This window comes from Opisthocomus hoazin, chromosome 6 (assembly GCF_030867145.1).
Source record: "Opisthocomus hoazin isolate bOpiHoa1 chromosome 6, bOpiHoa1.hap1, whole genome shotgun sequence".
NCBI classification, from domain to species: Eukaryota; Metazoa; Chordata; class Aves; order Opisthocomiformes; family Opisthocomidae; genus Opisthocomus; species Opisthocomus hoazin.
In genome coordinates this window covers 30,942,949-30,964,121 of record NC_134419.1, presented here as the reverse complement: position 1 = coordinate 30,964,121, position 21,173 = coordinate 30,942,949, and the positions used below count along the sequence as shown (strand labels likewise).

The 21,173-nt window shown below is 50.5% G+C and overlaps 1 protein-coding gene across 11 annotated transcripts in view; it reads right to left on the bottom strand.

Moving 5' to 3' along the window:
- Positions 1 to 20,721, bottom strand: part of RGS8 (regulator of G protein signaling 8) — a 29,035-nt gene extending 8,314 nt beyond the window's left edge. For 2 of the 11 annotated variants that reach the window (XR_012764208.1, XM_075422493.1), the window contains exons 1-5: positions 20,602 to 20,721; positions 13,874 to 13,932; positions 9,854 to 9,955; positions 8,586 to 8,650; positions 31 to 197 (exon numbers count right to left, since the gene is read on the bottom strand). Coding sequence is in view for 10 of the 11 variants with exons in the window: in XM_075422493.1 (XP_075278608.1) it covers positions 31 to 197; positions 8,586 to 8,650; positions 9,854 to 9,955; positions 13,874 to 13,932; positions 20,602 to 20,706 (498 nt within the window). In the remaining variant the exon portion in view is untranslated. The other 9 variants (XM_075422498.1, XM_075422494.1, XM_075422495.1 and 6 more) reach the window with 9 other exon arrangements.
- Positions 20,722 to 21,173: the final 452 nt, after the last annotated feature.

The following is a 21,173-nucleotide window of genomic DNA, read 5'->3' as shown; positions in this document are numbered from 1 at the left end:
TCTGCCTGCCCGGGGTGCCGGCACACCCACCTCTCGAGGAGCCTGCACGTCGATGAACTCCTCGAAGATCCGCTGGGCCTTGGAGGCCAGCTTGGCTGCTGAGCGGGTCTTCTTGAAGTCCTCGCAGGCGAGCCAGAACTCCAGGTTTTCCTCGCTGAACTCCGTCTTCAGGAAAGCGCGGAAAGTGGCCAGCCCATCTGCGAGAGAGACGCAGGGAGTTGCAACGGGAGGAGAAAGAGCACGGAGCAGCCTCTCTAACAGACATCCCTCCGTCCTTACCAAAGACCATTTGATTTTTCTCCCAAGGCCTGCGATCCCAAGACATGTCTGTAACATACACCGCTGCATCAGCTGCAGTCTCGTGAGCTGCCACGAAGCCAAGCATCATTCGCTGCTGTTGCTCTGAAAAAGCGTTTTGCCAGCTAACATGGCAAAAGGCTTCCTTCGAGATTGGGGCAGTTAAGCTTTGAAAAGTTCCTGTTGAAAACATCAAGCTTCAACGATACATTCTCTTTGCCACAGCTTCTTGTGTGTGTTAATGCAGCACTTTGTAATGTTCTATCTGTCATTAACAAAAACCTTTAATAAAACATAGTGTCTCTGGACTCATCTCCTATGTTTTCTGTCACTTTGCTTTATTGCCTTGTGACATATTTTTAGTTCTTATTTAAACAGAGGAAGGATCTTGGAGGGTCTAACTGTTACAGCTACAATAATGGGGAGAGGGAAAGGACGTGGCATAATTGCTACTTGTGTAGTCAGTGGTAAAAGCGTTCTTATCACTTGTTAATGCTCACTAATTGTGACACTTCAGTAATGTAATCTGAGTCAGCCAGGGTAGATTAGAAATATGGAAAATTTATTAGGCAATCTGTGGTCTCTTAAACCCCTGCCTGGGCGTATTTCTGGACACAGCTATTGTTTTTTATTTCCTTTCCCTGAACGGCACCAGCAGAGTTGAAGCAGCGGGAGGTTTCACACATGCCCTTTCCCCTTCCTTTGCCCTTGGGATAAATTCATCTCCTAATTTTTTTTTTTTTTTCCAGTAACGTGTTTCTAACTTTACCTGGTCTTTTTCTACAGGGTCAGAATATTTGTAGTTCGTGATGGGAAACCTCCTGAGTCAGCACTGGCTACTTCCAAGCAAGTGTCTGAAAATAGATGGAATCGCGAATACGCTCGGCGAGGTCAGACTCCCCGAAAGGGTGAGGGAGCAAGCGCACGCGTGTGTGGCAGGGATGGACCAAGGCTGATGAGGGTTTGTAGGACCTGAACTCCTGCAGCGCTGCAAGGTGGGAGCTCCATCTCCCCTGTTTCTGCCGCGGGAGATCTCGGCAGTACCGCCTTCCCTCCTTCCTCCCGTGGCAGGGGCGTGGGAGCTGGGATGGAGCCCCAGGGGTGATTCCTGACGCTTGGTGCATTTTCACATGTCCACAGCAAGCCCAGGCCCACCAGGGACAGGGGCTGGCCGTGTCACAGCATCTATCACAAACTCACAGCTTTGTCCTTGTTTTCTTGCCTGCACCAGGTATGCAAAGAGAAGCAGCAATGTATCACTTCCCTTTTTGTCCCTTGTGCATCTTCATCTTATTCCTGCTTCTCTTGTTTCCGGTAATAACTTAGGATATGGAGATATTTTTCAGTTCTAGGTCCTGAGCCTCAGCCCTAAGAAATGGCCCCAGGTGCTGAACAGCAGCTAACAGTTCTATTTCTGGCTGCGCTTAAGTCAGTGGAGCTGTCTGACTTCTGACTGCCCAGATTCTCAAAGGGAAAGGCAGAAAAGATACAAGGCCAGACAGGACCAAACTACAGGCTGAACCTCTCTGCTCGATGTTGCTCAAAGCTCCTTCATTAACGGGCTCTGCGCTGCCAACTGCTCCGTCAGCGCGCTGCATTACAAAGAGCGCAGCCACCGGCAACTAAAACGGGTACATCCCGTCTCAGCTGCGCTTGCTTCTCCCTGCCAGCCCCAGGAAATAGCTCGATCACACCGATTCGTCCTGCACTTCCTAATTATATGCACTTGTGGGAGAAGATCAAGGTTTCAGACTGCTACCGTGGACAAAACCAGGGCTTTTGTCCATGAGTGCTGCAGAGCACTGAACAGTGCAGATTGTGGGTTCAAGACAGGGGCGATAATATGACGTTAGCCCCAGAGAAGCCTGCAGAGCAGAGAGTGCCAAAGGCATCTCCAGGAGCAGAGTACCTGTCAGGGTCATGGCTGCTGTGGCCCTCTCCATGGGTAGCTAAACATGGTGAATGACAGAGATGTTTTAGGGCTGCTCTCCTTCCTGAAATGTAGGAGACGGAACAATTTTTCAAAACCTTTGTCCCCTTTAAGGCCAATAAAATTCACAGGGCCCGTGTGGGAGCAAGTGGAGGACTTGAGAACAGAGCAGGGAGGAAAAGGAGAGGACAGAACAGCAGGCTGACAGGTTTCAGAAGGAACAAAGTACAAAGGGGAGGAAGCAGCTGTTCCCCGAGATGTATGTCATTTTATAGATCATCAGCTCCCGAGACATTTGACATTAAATATTCCAGCATTCAAGCACGCTGTTATGGCTATGCAACCTCTGCTGTTGGCCCCTGCAGAGGTCTTGCTCCCCTTTCTCTGTCCTGGTCTTTTTTCCCCCCCTTTCTTCTACAACAGCCCCCGAGCCTCAGCACTGGCAGAGGATCACTTGCAGAAATAGCAGCTTTGTGTGTCAAACATAGTATCTGCAAAATATAATACCATCTGCTAAAAGAAGGGGACTTCTTCGTGATTGATGAGGTGAGAAAGGTATTTGCTTCAGCCCTGCCCCAGAGAGCAGTTGCAGCAAGTCGCTCCTGGAACCAGGAGGGTTCCATATGCTCTGACTCCTGCTCTCACGTCAGTCAGCTCCTTTTTATCTCAAAGTAAGCTTAGATGGAGGACAGATAAGTAATAGTGTCTGGCTGTTCTCCACCTCTTTATATATTCCTGTCGTGCCCTCCTCACAGCCTTTGAGGAGCTGGAAATGATGAGGCCGGACCTAGGAGGACCTTGCAGAGCAGGCCTTGGATGCAGGAGAGGTCATCCTTGCCTTGAGGGCTGCCTGGCTCTCCACAGATTTCATCTTTAGCTGTTGAATGCTGCCAGCATTTACAGCTGTGCCAGGCAGCCAGAGTACAGAGGTGGGAGCCCAGACGACTGTGTAGTAGTAAATCACTGCCCACATGTTTATCACGGAACAACAACAAATCCAATTGCCAGGGCAGGAGGGCAATTAGGTACGGGCACTGCCACCACCTGAGCTGGAATTTGACCTGGATGTCGACTTTAACTTCCTACTGCACATGAGGGCTATGAAGGAAGCATCACTCAGCATTTCAAATCTCATCCCACCCAACTGGACAGCTTTTTTGCTGGGGCAACCAGCACTGGATTTCAGGGTGATATGAGCAGGAAAGCATTACCTACTGAGTCAGCCTCCTGAAATATCCTGGAAGATGGTTGGAGCACCCGAGAAGTGCGACTCCAAAGGGATGCTTTGCAGGAAAAGCATAGAAATGAAAAGCAGGACTAGAAGTCTTCAGATGCAGCAGCACAAGATATCCCTCACACGTGTAGCCTAAAGGCATGGCCACAAGAAGACACAGATGTACCAATATAGATGCATGGCCCTCAAGAGACAACTATGGGACACCTAGTCAGGAATTTGACTTGAGAACAGTGAGCCTTGCTTGAAGCCAAAGGAGTAAATCAGTGCTGATAGAGCAGGTAAGATGAAGGCAAGGAAACTGTGCTCTTCTGCTGAGGGTCAGGAGTCTGAAAGAGGAGCAGAAGTTGTTTGCTTTTTACTTTTGCAGTGTGCAGTGTAAATGTTAGCTTCAAGAGGACCTGCTCTCTGTTCAAATAGACCAAGGGAATGCACAAGAGGGTTGTCAGGAAGGATTGTGCAAGGAGTTATAGATAACCCCATCCCAAGGTCTTGCAGAGCAGCGTACAAGTCACCTGCAAATTAGTCAATGACAAGGATTTGTTTTATAGATGGGGACTGCCAGGCACATCAACAACTGTGTGAGGATCGGGACTTGGATGCTCCCGATATCCCATTCAAATGTTGTCCTTCAGGCCATGGAGAGGAGATCCTTTCCAGCAAGAAGAGCTGTGGAGGGAGGGACTGAACTGGACAGCACAAAACACAACACAGCTCTTAACTAAGGCAAGCTTCAGCAACACGAGGAAGAGCGGAGATTAGTGGCTTAAATCATTCGGGCAGCCAGCTTAATAACCAAGCATTAGCCACTGCCAGAGTAAGAAAGCCATCAACAATGATATATTTAATGCATGCACTTCACACCACCGGGGCAACCAGCACTTCATGCAGGAAATAAACGTGGAGTCCTTAAGACTGGTAGATGAATGGATTAGCTCTGTGGAGCATGTTGGGTCCAGGGCTGAAGAGACAAGGCCACGATGCTCTACACAGCATATGTATGCGCTCTCACTGCTGCTTAGCATCGCTTTGGTGAATGTTATCTGCCTGTCACCAGCACAATGCTAATGCTGTTCTGGCTTAGAAAGCACGAGGAGTAGGTTGGGATATTGCTGTGCTGTGTAGGAAGAGGAGCAATGTGTAGACAACAACAACAGGAGGAGGACAATAAAGTTTGGGCAGAAGAGCAAAGAGATCACCAAAAAAAATGGTGGGGGGTGTGTGTGTGTGTGTGTGTGTAAATCACCTTTTAGATAAAAATGGAAATTCAGCACAAAGGTTTTCTGCGTCAGATGCGTCGGTGAAAAGTGACTAAGGGCTGAGGACAGACTGTCCTGCTGGATTCTGGACAAATGACAAGCCATGTGTCCAGCCCCGCGAGGGATGCAGAATGAGACATGCCATTGCTTGTGTTTCCCTCCAGCAGCCTGTCAAAAGAAATCTTCATCTGGCTGACCAGCCTGTACCTCCTGGGCATGGGTCCGGAGGGGGGATTACTCCTCTGTTACTCACATGCGTGCACATGCACTCTGCAGACCACACCGAGCCCCACTTCCTTGGGAGCCATTGCTAACCCTCACTGGCATAAAATGGGAAAAGATGCCAAAATCTAGTCTATTAAACCCACTGCTTTTGCTCCGTGAGCATCCAAGGAAGCACGCTACATGTGATCTGTCTCTTGCTCTCTCAATTCCCTGCTGCAAAGCAGGATCAAACTCCTCTCTCCTGTTGCTTGCCGTGCTCAGAAGCCCTGACCCAAGAGAACGCTGCAACGCTGTCCTTGCCTTGCGTGCAGAGAGCTCAGACAAGGCTCCTGCTGAAAAGCGGGGATCAGCTGGCTGACCCTATGGTTTCAAGCCGATTTGCTTGACCCATTAGCAAAACCAAGTAGGATGTTGTTGCGTTGACCTGTTCATCCGGGGCTGTCAACGAACGGAGCTGAGCTGCATCCTACCATTCAGCACTGGTTACTCTACGACGGCTAGGCTGAAGGATGCTGAAGTCCCAACGTCAGTGCAAAAGGAAAGTGGAGGAACGATAGAGAGAGTATTTCTGCCTTTCCTACTCACAACCTCTTGCTAATGTCAACACAAATTATTCTTTAGATGACAAGGGAATTAATCCAAATTCAACCACTCTACGCAGAGGGGCATTGCCCAGCTGGGGAGTCTCTGGAGCCATGCAACTGCTTCAAAACCCAGCGGTTTTCAATCCTCCCCTCAAGATGCTGCCAGACAGCAGCATGTGAGGAGCAAATATTGCCTGCAGAGTTCATTCATTAAAACAATTCAGGGAGAGGGAAAGGGCGGGGGGGGGGATGTCCACATGGCCAGCACACTTCAAGGTCAAGGGATATTTGACAAAAATGAGCATAACAACACTCTCCAAGAGTCCACGTAATGCACAATAATCTGTTTGGGTCACTTCCATCTGGAGACTCACAAAAATAGGAATTGGAAGAGTACAAGTTGTTTGCCCTTCCCATAAAGGGTACTGCAGCCCTGCGAGCCTTCTCCATGTGCAAGCGCAGCCTGCTCACCCCGGCACTTCAGAGAGTCTTTTCAGGACCTCTGATCCACTTCCTTCCTCCATGGAGCTCTTTTTTGCAGCTGTCCCACCCCTTGCAACATTTTCAGCTGCCACATCCAGCTCCTGAGTCCTACTTGAGCATTTTGGGTTTTTTTTCCCCTCCAAAGAACAGGCTGGCTGGAAGGGACCCAAAACCATCATAACATCAGACTGCAGCAGAAAGCGCCGCTCAACCCCCTGAAATTGGCATCGCAACCTCCATTCCGAAACAGATGAATTGTCCATCTAGCGAAGAAAGAGTTCATGACAGATGTGTCAAGCCAAAGCGGTCTACCTGCTGATGCTGAGTGCCCCAGGGGAAATTCTCCCTGAGCCCAGCTGATGCTCAGCCCATGCCCCCAAGCATGAATTCAGATTTCCCCGGGCTAATATTCTTCACCTGGGCAGTCAGAGGGAAATTAGACTGAGATGGTTCTGTCCTCCTCTTGGCGCTAGAAACAGAATATTAGCTGGCAGCTTTACTACAGACAGATGCCAGCAGGCCAGGGACTGCTTTTCTTACTCTGAAATTTTGGTCAGAGAAGACACAAGACTCCCTCGCCTAAGATCAGCGCTTGTCTCCAACAGCAAAAATGCAACAGGCTTTAGTTCTGTTTTCATAGTGGATCTTTAGCAATTCTTCTCTGGTTTGGATACGAGTAGATGTGAGTGAAATTATAATGACTTTACAAGACCATTCCTTTTATGGATACGCGCTCTTATCTCCTTTAAACCGGTGTAACTGGAATAACACTTCTGTTTCAGAGGGTTTTGTATTCGCATCGTTATAACTTCTTGACTGCCAGGATAGCAATTCCAGAAACTTCAGGTCCAGAGCAGTTGTAATATATTCCTTTAGAAAGCAGTTTATTAAACAACAATTTTTTTTTTTGTCACTGATCACCAGGCAATGTCACCATGGCTTCTGATAAAAAAAGATTAATTTAAATTTTAAAGATCACCTTCTGTTGCTATTAGGAACTGAATATTTTTCATTAGATGCCAGAGAGTTATCAGAATGACTTTCTGTTCTAGAGACAGGAAAAAATTCTGATAGTTCATTTATCACTCTGTATGGCTAATTTATTAATAAAACCAGACACTCATGTGGCGGCTGTTGGATGAAATAATTGAACTCAGGTTTGATTTAGCATTTGCAGCAGTCAGCTGAAGAGGGAACAGTCTGTATAATGTCAGTACATAGATGCGTAAACTCACCGGCTATTGTAACCAAAGCACTTTTACTGCAGTCTGTATCTAGTTCGGAAAATTTCGACTTCTGCACTGGTGAAGGAGAAACAGGGGCTCGAGGACAGGATGGTAACACTGACATGAATATCCCATCCTCCTCCTTCCCCACCCCCCAGGCACCCCATAGTCTCCTCAGTGCATTTTTCCATTTTTATTTTGAATTTTGAGGAAAGAAATGTTCCCTCTTAGCCATACCCAGCTACACCACATTTTTTTTTATACTGGCTGCAAGAGCAATGATCTCAAGATACTGCTGCTAAAATTATATATTGCTTTTTCTGCCTTAGACAGCCAGCCTGTTTAAAGTTGTCACTTAATTCCCTGCCAAAACCGTTGTCATCTCAGCAGAAATCCAGCAAAATTACACTTTATTTAAAATAATAATATAACTCTACACTTATATTTTAAAATATAAGTGCGGAAAAAACCTGAATCTCTAAGAAAGCCAGACAGTTCCTTACTGCAATAAAATAGTCCACCGCCTACGTTGACTGCTCCCCAACCTTGACTTGCTCTTGTTTTGTTCTCCAATAGAAACACACTAATGAGCCTATACTGTGAACTTGGCCGTCTTGTTTATAATTTCTCTGCATGAAAATGTTGGTGAAGCAGAACAGTATTTTCTGAACAGAAGTGATATGACTGATCTATCGAATGGAGCGAGGTGTGCTGATTATATGTTTGCATAAGCTTTCCAGGTGCTAAATTCTCAGGTTTGCATTCGCAACTGTGAATTAGATCCTGCTAAGTGCTACCATGCACAATTTCTCTGCTACGGAGCGAGCTGTTCAAGTTCCTGAACCATGTACAGCGTTGTGTCCTACCACTCCCAGCAAAGGCTGTGCTTCGACATGGTGTAGCAGCTCAGAAAAGCAGCTGGAAGAAGAAGGAATCGAGATGTTGTCATGGATCTTGGGGGGCTTTAACAAGCTGAGAACCTGCTGTTTGCTTCTGTGGAAAGACTGGACCCAGGAGGACTTGCCAAAGGACAGTATGCATGGCTACAGCCTCGGAGTCCTGCCTCCAGTGCATCTACAGGAGCTGGAGAAGGCTAGAGCTCGGGCTGATGACTTAATCGATTGTAATCACCCAGTCAGGAGCAAAGACAAGAAGGCAACCCACAGAAACTCACTCCCTCACCTTTTAATCTGAGGACAAGTCCTGACACCGTTGCCTAATGGGTGGTAAGCAGCTACCCGAGGGACCATCCTTGTGCTGTGCAACACATACTTTGTTTGCCCAAGCTACAACCCCCATGTAGGGTACGGGGGGGAGAAAAAAAGGTAGAATTTGATCTCTACTCACATTTATGGGACAAGAGGACATCAAAAGAGTCTGCCCATCTTGTTGCTTCTTCTGTTGACAGTCTTCTGCAAAGAAAGGAAGAGGCAAGTTACAGACAACCCATGGCCGCTGGTCACCTCTGGGGCTGTTTGACAAGGACACCAAGGAAGGCTGGAATGCTTCTCACCTGACTTTGAAGGTCTACAATGCAGAGGTCTCCAGGTGAGCAAGTCACCCTGGGCTCCCTTTAGAGGCAGTGAGGAGATACCAAGGGACTTGCAGGGACTTGACTTCCTTCATTTCACACCCCCAGGTGGGCGGATAAAATAGGCCAGATGAATCACACCCGAAAATGGACCAATTTTTCCTCATTGACTCTAAGCAGGGGCCCAGGGAACAAGTTCAGGTGTAGACATTTACATTGGTAATAGCAAAAGCCAAGAGAAATGAGACCCACCCCTGCAAAAGTGTTTGTTTCTCTCTCCTGGCTTTCAGGGGAAGATTAGAGCCTTAGCTCAGATGTAAGCAGCGACTTGCGATCAGATGGATCCCACCCCACTCATCTCAGATCAGGACTCCGGATTGTCTGAAGCATCTCCCTTAAGCACTGTGCAGACTAACACAGGACCTTCTGGTAGCGTTTGATAACAAGGCTTAGCTAGGGAAGACTGTGACAGGTTAATTGCTGGTCACCTCTTACACAGAGCCTTCAGGCTTCGATTTGTGATGACAGAGGGGTAAATCGCATCCGCAAATACATGCAGACATGTCCCACGGACAGCAGCAGGGATGGCGCGCATGCCCTGTCTCACGGGACAACTCCTGTCAATGATCCAGTAGTGCCCAGTGACAGGACAAGGGGCAACAGGCACAAACTGAAGCACAAGAAGTTCCAGCTGAACATGAGGAAGAATTTCTTCCCTCTGAGGGTGACGGAGCCCTGGCACAGGCTGCCCAGGGAGGTTGTGGAGTCTCCTTCTCTGGAGATATTCAAGCCCCGCCTGGACAAGGTCCTGTGCAGCCTGCTGTAGGTGACCCTGCTTCAGCAGGGGGGTTGGACTGGGTGACCCACAGAGGTCCCTGCCAACCCATAACGTTCTGTGATTCTGTGATTCTGAGGCTGTTTCTGTTGTATCGGTGCTGCTTTGTTTTCCTCCGTCATTGTGCTAAAAGAATCACTCCAAGCTTATACAAAGTATGATAGAAGGAAGATAATACTAGATGGGGTGGTGGGCAGGGAGGGGAAGGACAGAAATGGGGTTGGGGTGGGATGCTGCAGCTATACTCACTTCAAAGCCCGGTTGGGCTTGTCCGGAAGAATAGCTGTGAAATCATTATATGAGTCTGATTTGTGAGACAGGCAGCCCAGGCGAGTCCTCATCCCTCTGTTCCTGTGGTCGATGTGGGGGAGTGGGGGTGTGAGCAGGGGAAAACCAAAGAAGATGACGATTATAAGTTTAGCCAGAGTGGAAAAAAAAAAACCAAAAAAAAACCAAAAAAAAAAAACACCCCACAGCCAAAACCAAAAAACCTCAGTGGCTCTGTGCCTCATCAAACCTGGGTCCTTGGTTCCCTCATCTGTGGGAGGGACCCTGGAACATCTCCAGTAAGATGCCAAGCGGGCGCTAAGGACGGACACAGCACCGGAGCAGCTGAAAGCTCACCCACAGCAGTCGTTCAGCTGCTCCGACTGGCAAAAAGGCTTTTACAGGCTGCGCTTTGGGATGGTTTCTTGGAAAGAGCGGCTCTGGTCAGGTGTGGGAGGAGAGCAAAGGGCAGCAATATCAGCACTCAGTCACCACAATCCAGCAGCCCCAGAAACAGAAATACCAGGGCTTGTGGGCAGGAGAGGGCTGGAGGAAGAAGAAATGGAGCCCGTCCGGGATCCCAGGCAGCTTCTTTAGTCTCGGGGTTACATAAGCACACTAAAGCCACCTCTTTCCCGACAGGCTTATCCAGGCAGAAAATGGTTTTATTGCTTTCTTCCCCTAAATTTCAAACCAGCCCCAGAGGCTTTGCTCCTCCGCCAGCCCCTCGCGTCCTCGCCAGCCCCTTCCCGGAATAGCCGGCGCGTCCGCAGCGTCCTTCATTGCATAACCCTGCGACGGGGAAGAACACAAAGGGAGAGGGAAACACAACACACACGTGCATTATGCGGGACTGGCATCGTCTCCTCTCAAAAACACATAGGTGCCGGTTAATGGCTTTACATGGTCACTAGAAGGGCAGAGCCTGCGATTTGCCCCTCCAGCCCAAGGGCATCTCTTCTACTAGATTCCCCAGGCATCGAACGAGGCCATTCTCTCCTCTGGACCATGGCAGGAGGGTTGAGTGACCCAGTCACCATTTCTCAGCTGCTGGACCCACTTCTGAGCTGGAGCAAGCCCTTCTCCAAGGCCTGCTGCCAAACAGATGTCAAATACTTTCTGTGACTGCAGAGGGAAGCACAGTATTTTTCCCTTCCATATGCAATTCTTGCAGAACACTTCAGCGCCAGCAACTGAGCCAATCTGCAGCACGCCTGTTTCCCCCTTCTTCTCCCGCCCTTCAGAGAGTTTCTATTATTGCACATTTTAATGTAATCTTAAAGCAAATTCAATGTTAATTAAATGCAACGAGTGTCTCCCTGGCGCAGCGCAGGCAGCTCGCAGCATTCAACAAGCGCAGAAACCTGGAGATCTTCAGTCGCAGAAATTGTGGACAGGCTCAAAATATGGACCCATGACTGGCAGTCTCAGGGTGCTACGCTGCAAAAACCTCAAACATCGATGCAAAAATACTGTTTACAAAGTGTCATGCTCCTAGCTGAGCATGCTGGACCTGCCGTGTGCTCAGACGGACACCGAGTCCGCTGTAGGACCTTTCTGGTACCTTTCCCGACACCTCCTGCCCCCAACCTTTATCTTCCCTGTGCTGTTTGTTCGAGCAAGCTCACCAATTTCTCAGCATGGTGAGACACGCACTACCGCAATGCTGCTCAGATTTCTATCTGACGCCTGAGATCAAGGGACTGCAGCAGGGAATCAGAGCGTGTGGGGGACAGAGATGTTGCTCCACGAGCAAGGAGCTTGTCTCTCATGGAACGCCGATCTGTAGGTGAGGACTTCTAAGACAGGACACAGGAGAAGGAGAGGGAAAGAAGCCGGGTCCGCAGGAGGTGGAGAGGCAACAGAAGGGCAGGAGGGAAGAGGGGACACTGCAGCGAGCCAAAAGGATCGCTGGACAAGGTAGACAGCGACAGGATGGGCAGGGGTGAGGGATGCATCATGTCTTTTCAGTTACCTCCGTGGAATCAGTAAGGCAGCCATTCAGGCATCCAGCTATAGTTAACCCTTTAACTGGCTGGCTTCGACAGCAGTCAGGGCTGTTTGCAGGAGGCAGGAGTGCGGGAAGGAGGGATTTACTGTTTCATGTCCTGGCACTTAAAAATATATCACAGAATCCTCTGCAAAAAAAGGAGTGCCAGTTGTCCTCAACCCATTTGATCCTTGCCTCCTAGCATGGAAGGTCGCTTTTTCAGTGGAAGAAGTTCAGAGTTGAGGGATGATCACAGAGGAGAGACAGCATTTCCTTCTAAGACCAGGACCGCAGGTGAAGTCCAGCTTCAGGTCTAAAGTGATCTGAGTTTGGCGTCACAGCTCACCATGGAGCAGCAGCAGTTGGCATTATGGCACTCATCATTCAACCCCTCTGAAGGTCTCTCCTCAACAGGCAGAGCTCCGGGCTGACCTCGCTAAGAAGACCAAACTACCTCTTGTCCCTGTCCCTCCAGGTCATGGCTGACGTTACTGGCCAGGCATCAAGGAAAAGCTGGCACTGCAAATAAAATAACAGGAGGACTTCACACGTGTGCAGGTGCTGGTCCTTTCACCATCACAGGCTCAAGCACTCACACAAAAATAACTCAAAGGTAGCATCTCCTCTTCGGGGTGGTGGGAGCCCGCGGGGAGCCACCAAGGAGATGCACAGTCTGCAAGGGGGAGGGAAGGAAGGAGGGAGGGACCGGGGGGATGGCAGGATCCCCGTGAGCCTTGGCACACAGGCAGCTGGTTGAACAAATCTCACATCAGAGAGGGAAGGCGAGATCCACCAGCCCGGAGACCGATGGGGCAGAGAGTAGGACTGTGTAGTGAGCAGAGGGCAAAGGTTGCTTGTTTGCCAGGGTAGGGCCAAGCTCCAGATAACCTCCATGTCCTCTTGCCCAGAGGGAACAACTGAGGAGGAGACAAAGGAGCTGACGAGAGCAGAGACTGCGTGCAAAGGAGCCAGGACCCTGCTCCTGACTGGGGCCTGGGGAGATCCCAGAGCTTGGGCTGCCCAACGCAACATCCCTTTAAAAACCTGATTACATTAAAAGTGCACAAATACCCTTCCCAACTAAATTAATGGAACTGGGATTGCGCTACACTGGGAGTGCATTTCCTTAATCCCTACCCTGACCGGCTGCTTCGATGCGCTTTAACTGATATCAAGCCATGTAATTCCTTAAGCCCCTTTAAATTTCCTCATTAACAGCCTCACCCGTGTGCGGGGCCACAGCACATGATTTCCTAGAGTCCGGCAGCCCCTCTGTCCCCGCGCCGCTCCAAAGCGACGGCTGGAAGCCGAGCCGGGTGCCCTCTCCCTCCTCTCGCAGCCTGCTTTTTGGGGTGCTGTTATGAAAGAGCTTTCTGCTCGCCCCCGCTCCCACCCGCTCGCCAGCCCCCACGGCAACAACCTGCACAGCCGAGCAGCACCGAACTGCCCCGTGATCCCAAAGTCCGTCTGACTTCACGGACGCCGAGACCTGTATTTCCCGTGAAGGCAATCCCACTGCTAGGCTGACATCCCCACGGATATTTCCCCCCGTTGCAAATAAAGCCAGTCAGTTATGACTTTAGAAATATAATCTGTGGTGCCTGGTAAAGGCATCCCTGTAGGGGTTCACGGTGAGGTTTTTTGCCTCCTGCTCCATCATTCACGCTACCTCCCCCTTTATGAAAGGACCCCGGTCAAGGAGAATTGCCAGTCTCATCATGGATGTGTTTTGGGGGGTTTCTCCTTGGGAGACAGAAAGGGAGGGGGATGATTCTGACATTCAGGTTATCAAACCACCCCAGGAGATCACCTGAGCAAAGATAAAGAAGCCATCCCAATAGGAAAAATTAGCAGCAGCAAAGGTTAAAAAAAAAAAAAAAACCAACAAAACCGTGAGACCTCAGGGGCTTCACGAGATTCAGACCATCCATTCACATGCAGAGAAAGCCAGAATAAAACCGAACACAGAGGCACTGCAGACAGACAGACAGACGCAGGGAAATGATACTCACTGCCTCCGACCTGTCCTCTCTGCCGGTGGGTCTGCGCTGCCAGCGTGGTCAGAGAGGCTCTGGGGAGAGAGCAGAGAGGTCTCCTTCAGAGACAACCCCCTGCACGGGGTGGAAGGCACACTTGGACACCCCTCCCCTCCCCAGCTCTCTCCGGGCAGCAGCAGCAGCGCAGCTCGCTCACATCCAGCAAAAACCCTACGGCAGCCCCAACCCCGTAGGCTGGGGCTCGGCTGCGCAGCCGGCTCCCATCGCTCGCCGCCGGCATCGCCGAGGAGCCCACCTCATCGACGCGCCTCGCCGCCTCCCCACCTCACCCACCTGGCAGCAGAACCCCAGCTTCTCCCTCGTCGGAGATGGGGGACCGCTCCGCATGGGCGGCGGATGCCAAAGGCTGGCAGGGAGCATCTGGGGGCTGGGGGCGGGGGGGGGGAATGCCTGCGAAAGCGCTCGCTGTTGTCACCCTCGGTATGTCGGAATAAAGCATCCGCCTGCATCGTTTTAATCGGCTCCTCTGAGGTTTAGGGAAGGCTGCTGCCCTCATAGCACGGATCATCAGGAGTTGCCACAGACAGAAGGGATGGGAGAGTTTAATTAAATAGCCCCAGTGTCAGCAGGGCCAAATAAAATCGTTAACAGGCAAGGGAACACCTTAGTGCAGGGCATGGGATGCAAGAAGAAAAAAATCCACCCGGCAAGCCAGTGATGTGACCGACCCCTTGCATCCACCTTGCTTCCCTCTCCCAATGTCTGCTGTCCTGCTGGCTCCCTGCAACCTCCCTCGGTGCGCTCGCCCCACATACAGGCTCCCATTCCCTTTTCTCTCCTGCACCCACAACTCCATCCTCCAGAGGATGTATTTGGGGTGTTCAGTGCACCCCAGTGACTCTAACAACAGCCTGACCCACAGCTCCCATCTCTGGGCTTAGCCCAGCCACCAGTAACAACACCCGGGCGTCATACAGGCTGCACCAGCTCTAATGCGGGTCACTGACTGAGGACTCCTGGGATCTCCATTGCTTTTTTCCTGGCAAAGTTGATTGATTAAAAAAAAAAGTAAAAATAATAATAACTAAAAAGTCCTCTGCAGTTAAATGAGTCATTGCCTTTTTCCTGGAGTCACCTGCCTCTCCTTTGCTAAAACACTGCTGGAACCGACACGCTGGTGCTACTAGCAGGAAGTGTGTCTTGAGACAGCACATTATCACCAGGCAACATCCCCGGGGAGGGACAGAGTCCAGCAAAATGTACTACAAAAACACAGGGATTAGTAGCACTGCAGCAATGGTCCCAGCTCTCCATCATCTTGGATGCCCTCCTTCACAGCTCAGCTTGCCAAAGAAATATTTGCCTTGTTTTCTCATCCTCCCGTCGCAAAGCCCAGGTCATCCTGACTCAGATTAATCGTGTCTCTGGTTGTCAGAAGACAAGCACTGAAAAAACGCCGTGGCTGATACCATCTCCCTTCAGCCAAGGTTAAAGGTTGAGGTTCATCTTACGCCTCTGGTACAACAGGCTGGCTTGCCCAAGTTAAATAACAGTCAGCTTCAGCCCTTGTCCCAAATGCAAGCCAAATTTAATCCAACATCACCAAGGGTTTAACTTCTAACATGCCATTTTCCTTTTAATGTATTTCCATGCTTCCAGGTTCTCTCTGGGCAACCACCGCAGGATGTCACAAGTGTCACCGTTTTCATAGTACTTCCAGGACATCCCTCAGATCTCTTTTACACACACAGATATTGCGGGGTGCAGGAGGTCAACAAAATGTTCCATCAGCGAAGCTCTAGGTAATTCTGGTCCATTATTCAGGTACCTGGACTTTGCTACAGTCTCAAACAGATCAAAAACTCCCATCCACTAACTCTGGGAGGGATAGATCAGAGGACCAAGTGAGTCCTCCCTGTCCTCCTCCTGCTTTTGCACCAGTTCTGTATATCGCCTTCTCATAGCCATCACCAGTATGGACAGAGATCCCCATTCCTGTTTCTCCAGTACATCAGCACAGCCTTTTTGGGACCCCAGTGAGATCCTGGAGCAATCCTCAAACAACCCTGAACATCAACAGTTTTTTCTTCAAGTTTCCTGGGCCAGGTGTGAGTTAACAGAGAACAAAAAGTGAACTGTGCTGACACAGGCACTATGGGAAATGTAATTAAATTGCAGATAAAGAGAATTATATTTTTACAGGGTAATATTTTAGAAAGCTTCTGTGCAGTAGAAGAGGTTTATTGCAAATTCCCTCTAAAATAGCCCTCCTGCTTCCGACTACTCTGTACCTTCTATTTAAAAGCTTTTAATAAAATAACTCATTTTGATATTAGGCTTGAATCCCATCCAAAATTTTAAATCTCTCCAAGAAATACTTTAAAGCAATTTCCTCATGACCTGCTAACAGCAAACACACAAGTGGCAAACACGTGCGGCATTGGCTTGTTGGCTGTCACTGGACAGGGTGGGAGGGAATTCGCCGGCCTGTTCCCTGGAAGTTAATCTTCTCTGCACCATCTCCAGGGTCCTTTTCACCTTCCCTGTTATTTTAAATGCCTCTCTACCTATTCCATGTGTTTTGCCTACTGAGCATCCTTCAGGTGGTCTTTACCCAAAACCTTCTTCCAGACCAAACACCTCCACCAGTTTCACTTGGTCCCTGTTTCCGCTACCCAACTGGTAGACAAAATTGCATGGCCTGAAGAAATCTGTTCCATCCAGTACAGCTCCCTCACGTATCCATCTGGACCAGGAAGGCAGCTCTGGCTGGTAGTTGTGTGGTCTTCGCCTCTCCAGATACAGGGATGCTCCTCCCAGGGCTGGCTGTTGACCACCCTTCCTCAGCTTGGAGCTGAAAGATCCAGAGGGTGCCTACACTGAGTAGCTCATTTGCTTGGCTGACATCTCCAGTGGTTTTGCCTTAAATAAACTTCTTCACCTTGACATTTAAGCAGACTTCTCCCTATCTTCTGACTCTTGCTCTGTCTCCTCGGGGGTCTGCTGCCACTCTGGGATTCCACTATTTTATGCTTAACGAGCCATCACGCTGAGCCTGCTGCTGTCGCTTCCACTTCTCATTTCTGACTTGGTGGCCTTGTCATATTTACAGTGATCCATGCCACAAGGGCTTTGAACTCCTTTGGGGCTGCGTTCGCTCTTACTTTCTGACTTTTCCTGGGTCTGCGCCAGCATCTCTCTTTTCTAGTATTGTGCTGCAAGGAGCTTGTTAGAGGTAGTGCTTCACAACTTGCTAGTCCAAGAACTTCTTCCCTAGTGCCAAGAAAGTGCTTCTTCAGACTCCTGTGATGCTTGGCAGCTACTTTCTCGTAGATGAGTCAGTCTTTCGTACGTTTTCATGAGATCTTGTTGCCTCTGTGATCTCTCCGGAAGGTGCTTGGTGATGTAGGCTCTGTGACTGCAAAATGCCAATGACACAAGGCTGGCTGCTTCCCACAGTAGTCACTGCTTTGGGAATTCAGGTGACCTGCATGCTGCAAAGCCTGCCTTTGGCTCAACGGCAAATCTTCAGCCATGGTCTGCTTCTGCTGTGACCCAGGGGGTCTTTGTTTTTTTGCTGGAGGACTAGAAGGAACCTCAACCTCAACCTGGAGCGACAATCCTAGCAAATCTCTCATGACACAAAGTCTCATTTGATCTCCTCCAACACAGGGTCATTCAAAATTTATCCAGAATCCAGACTGGTACCTATGTGGGCCCAACCCCAAGGTAATTTAAATTAGTAATCAATTTATCTCCAGGACTGGTGTTCTCCACCACTGTTTGCCATTAAAGCTGGAAGAAAATTATTAGCTACTGGAACCTGACATGCAATGCCCTGCTTGCTGTGCCAGGCTGCCTGCCTGCCTGCTTTGGGGTCCAGGGGAAAACACACCTGGTCCAGCACAAAGTGACTGTCATGGCAGGAAGGAATTAGGGCTGACATAGACAGCTTCCTAAAGTGCAAAACAAATCAGGATTTGTCTCACTTGTAACAAGAACCATGAGAACAGCTCCTGTTTCTAAAAACAAGCTCCAGTAGCACCAGGATATATCCACAGCTGTAGCTCAGAAAGTTTTTAAGGGGTTAATTTTTCTCTTCACCTTAAAACTCAAATCATTCTCCACATCAGGCCAGGCAGGCAGGAAATCGTGAAAGGTGAAGCAAGGAGAGCTTGAGTTTCAGCAGCAGGTGAGGAAACAGAGCAGCTGATGTACTGGATGGGGGGTTGATAAAAGAAGCCACCTCACACGTGCTACCGAGGCAGGGCAGGAGATAGGAGACACCCACTGAGCTGAACTCCACTTGAAAATAAAAGACTGTGTTTAAAAATAAAAACTAGTTACATAAAGTGCAATCTGCAGTTCTGTCTCCGGCTTAGCTCGAGAGCATGGCAGCTATTTAAATTCTCCCCTGTGCCAATGATAAAAGTGTCTCCTGGCCATGCTCGTGGCTCTCGGGCGTTGTGATTGCTGCAGCAGAACAGATGCCTCCGCTGCGAGACAGCTCCTGGCCCCAGCCTGCGCGCTCCCGACTCGCTCCGCAGCTCCTCCGGGCAGGCAGGATGCAAAACCAACAGCTAAGCAGTGTGGAAGGCTCCGGGCTGCGAGTGGCAGCTCACAAGGCAGGAATCGAAGGGGAGAATTTCCCCTTTAAAGCACTTTATTACAATTTCAGGATTGTTCTCTGAGGCAGCATGCTCCCATGCCCAGGAGCAGTTACGCATAAAGAAGCGTGTCGGTGCCTCTGCCTGCGTGTTGGAGAGGATACTGTCGGTGCAGAGCAGGGAGGCAGAAGGGATCGGAGTTGACACAGAGCTGCTCGGCGCAGCCTTGGAGCCCTCCCAGCTTTCAGCATCGCTGCTACTGTCAATATGGCAGCGTCTAACGCGGTTGGTGCGTGCGGCTGGGGAGCCGAGACGGATCCACGGCGACAGACAGAGCTCCGCAACGATCCCCTGCCACAGACGCTCCGTCGCTCGGACGTTTAGATTGAGATCGGGTGCTCGACACGGGCCAGGGAGCGAGGCTTGCTGAGGGATGGGGTTAATTTTCTGCCGAGAGATCATCCGAGGTGCTTGCAAGCAGCCTGCATTTTGCAAGCTGAACACTGCAAACTGGTTGTTTACCGAACGTTAGAAATCAGCCCCCAGATCTCGGGGCTGCAGTCGCAAATCCATTTGTGATGGACAAGGTCTACGCTTCTTTGCTCTTACTGCTGCTATGTCAAAGCCTTGGGCTTACAGGGCACCTGGGTCCCTCAGCAAGAATTTACTGGGGCTATTAACTGCCATACAGACACACAACGTGGCACTGGGAGGTCACTCCCACCGCAGCGAAACACCTGAGCACGTGCCTAACTTCAAACACATCGGCAGCTGAATGGATATTTGTATGTAGTACAGACGGAGTTAACCACACGGGCGAGCGGGGATTCCGCTTTCATCTCTGGAGGCTGCTGCTGTAGCCTTAATTAAAACATCAATGAAGTGAGTTAGATGGGCTCGTCCTCCCTCCAGCAGACGGTGGCTCCTTCATAGCAACATCTGTGGCATCCAGCGCCAACCTCTCCTCGGGAGACCAGCCTGCAGCCATCGCCTGCGTCCTGCCAGTCTGGAGAGAGGGAGATGCGCGCCGGGCTCTGCCAACGCCTGCACCAGTCAAGCCCCAAGCACCGGGCAACGGCTCCAGAGCCGCATGGAAGGGACGGCAGGGCGAGAGGCCAGGCTTGTCCCGCCAGCGCTGCTTCGGAGGGCCCTGGGGCTGTAGGAACAAGTCCCGGAGAAGCGCAGCGCAAGACAGCGAAAGCACAGCCCTTGATGGGATATGTACGTTCCCCAGATGGAGGAATGCGACTGCAGCCCTCCGGGATTGGGTGCAGCGATACCCAGCCACAGAGAGAAGATGCTGGCGTGACAGGTCCCTTGTATTTCTTAGCCGTGCCAAATTGCCAGCTTATTTCCCCCACCCACCGAACGGCAAAGAGATGGCCCTTGCCACAGCAGGGATCCCCAAGAGCTATGGTGGGGCTGGGGGAAGACGAGCCCCCTCGGCTTCACTCCCCGTTCTTCCCCCAAAGAGCGCACACGCTCCCGCCACCTGCAAGTTTTCGCTACAGCCTCCGCTCAATGCAGTTCTCTCGCCTCCAACACATTCTCCTTTCGCTCCAATTAGTCGTATTTTTAACTAGCTCAGCCCCGGTGTTAGGCACAATATCACAGATAATCCTGGACGCAAATATTCAAAGGAAATACGATCCACCATTTTCAAATAACACAGCAGCGAAGGGGAGGGGAATGAAAAGACGGTGAAGATCTCAGAGCTACAGGCATCAGCACAGACCAATGTTTTCTCCCAACATCAAAGGCCCACCGCTAATCCCATTGAAACGGAGATCACCCCAGAACCAGTCCTGCTGCCGTGTCAGCCCAGCCGGGGCTGGGTTTAATGTAAGAAATACGCTGCTCTCTTTCGCCTCCTGCTAATTATAAGCCGTGACTGTGTCCCTTTGACCATTGCTAAGATGCCACGGGAAGCTTAATGCACCAGGAGAAGCTCTGCCATGACATCAATAGGGGTGACATCTGAGCAGACCCTTCCCTTCCCACTTTGCTTGCAGAGCCATCCTTCCCCCCCAGAAAACTGGGGCAGGAGCAAGTAAAAATCCCTCCCCCGGGGGACTCGTAACCAAGCGGAGGACCACAGGGCCTTCCATCGCCCACCAAGGCCCTCCTAGCTCTTACCTGTCTTGCAGCTGGCAGCAGGGTGGTGGCTACGTGGCTTTTGGTGCTTGATGGACACGGCTGGTGGGGACCCTGAGGAACGGTGTCTGCAGGCTCCCGGTGCATCGGGGAGGGCGAAGGACCCAGCCCGGCCGTGGTTGTCTCTGGAAGAGCAGCAGCACCGTGCCACTTTTCCTGGCTCCCTAGTCCTGCATCTCATGAGCCGGTGGAAGGAGGGGGGTTACGAAAGAGAGGGAAGGGGGAGAAGGGAGAGCGAGAGCACGCGCTCTCGCAGATGCACACACGCAGAGCAGACAGAGGCTTGCATAGGATGGCACTGCCTGACTTGCTCTCGTTATTGCTGCAGGCTGGCTGCTGCCCGGGGAGGACTTGCCAGTATCCGCTGCTGGCCAGGGGCATGGTGGGGAAAAGGGACAGGGAAGAGATTAGGACCTCATGAACCATCGGAGCAAGGAAAACTGCCGCCTGGTCACCCGCGGGCTTTGCTGTCTGTGTTTGCTTTTACCTGGGAGGGGAAGGGATTGCGGCGATGGAGAGTTCAGCTTTTCCTTGATGGCTCCTTTCTTCCTTCG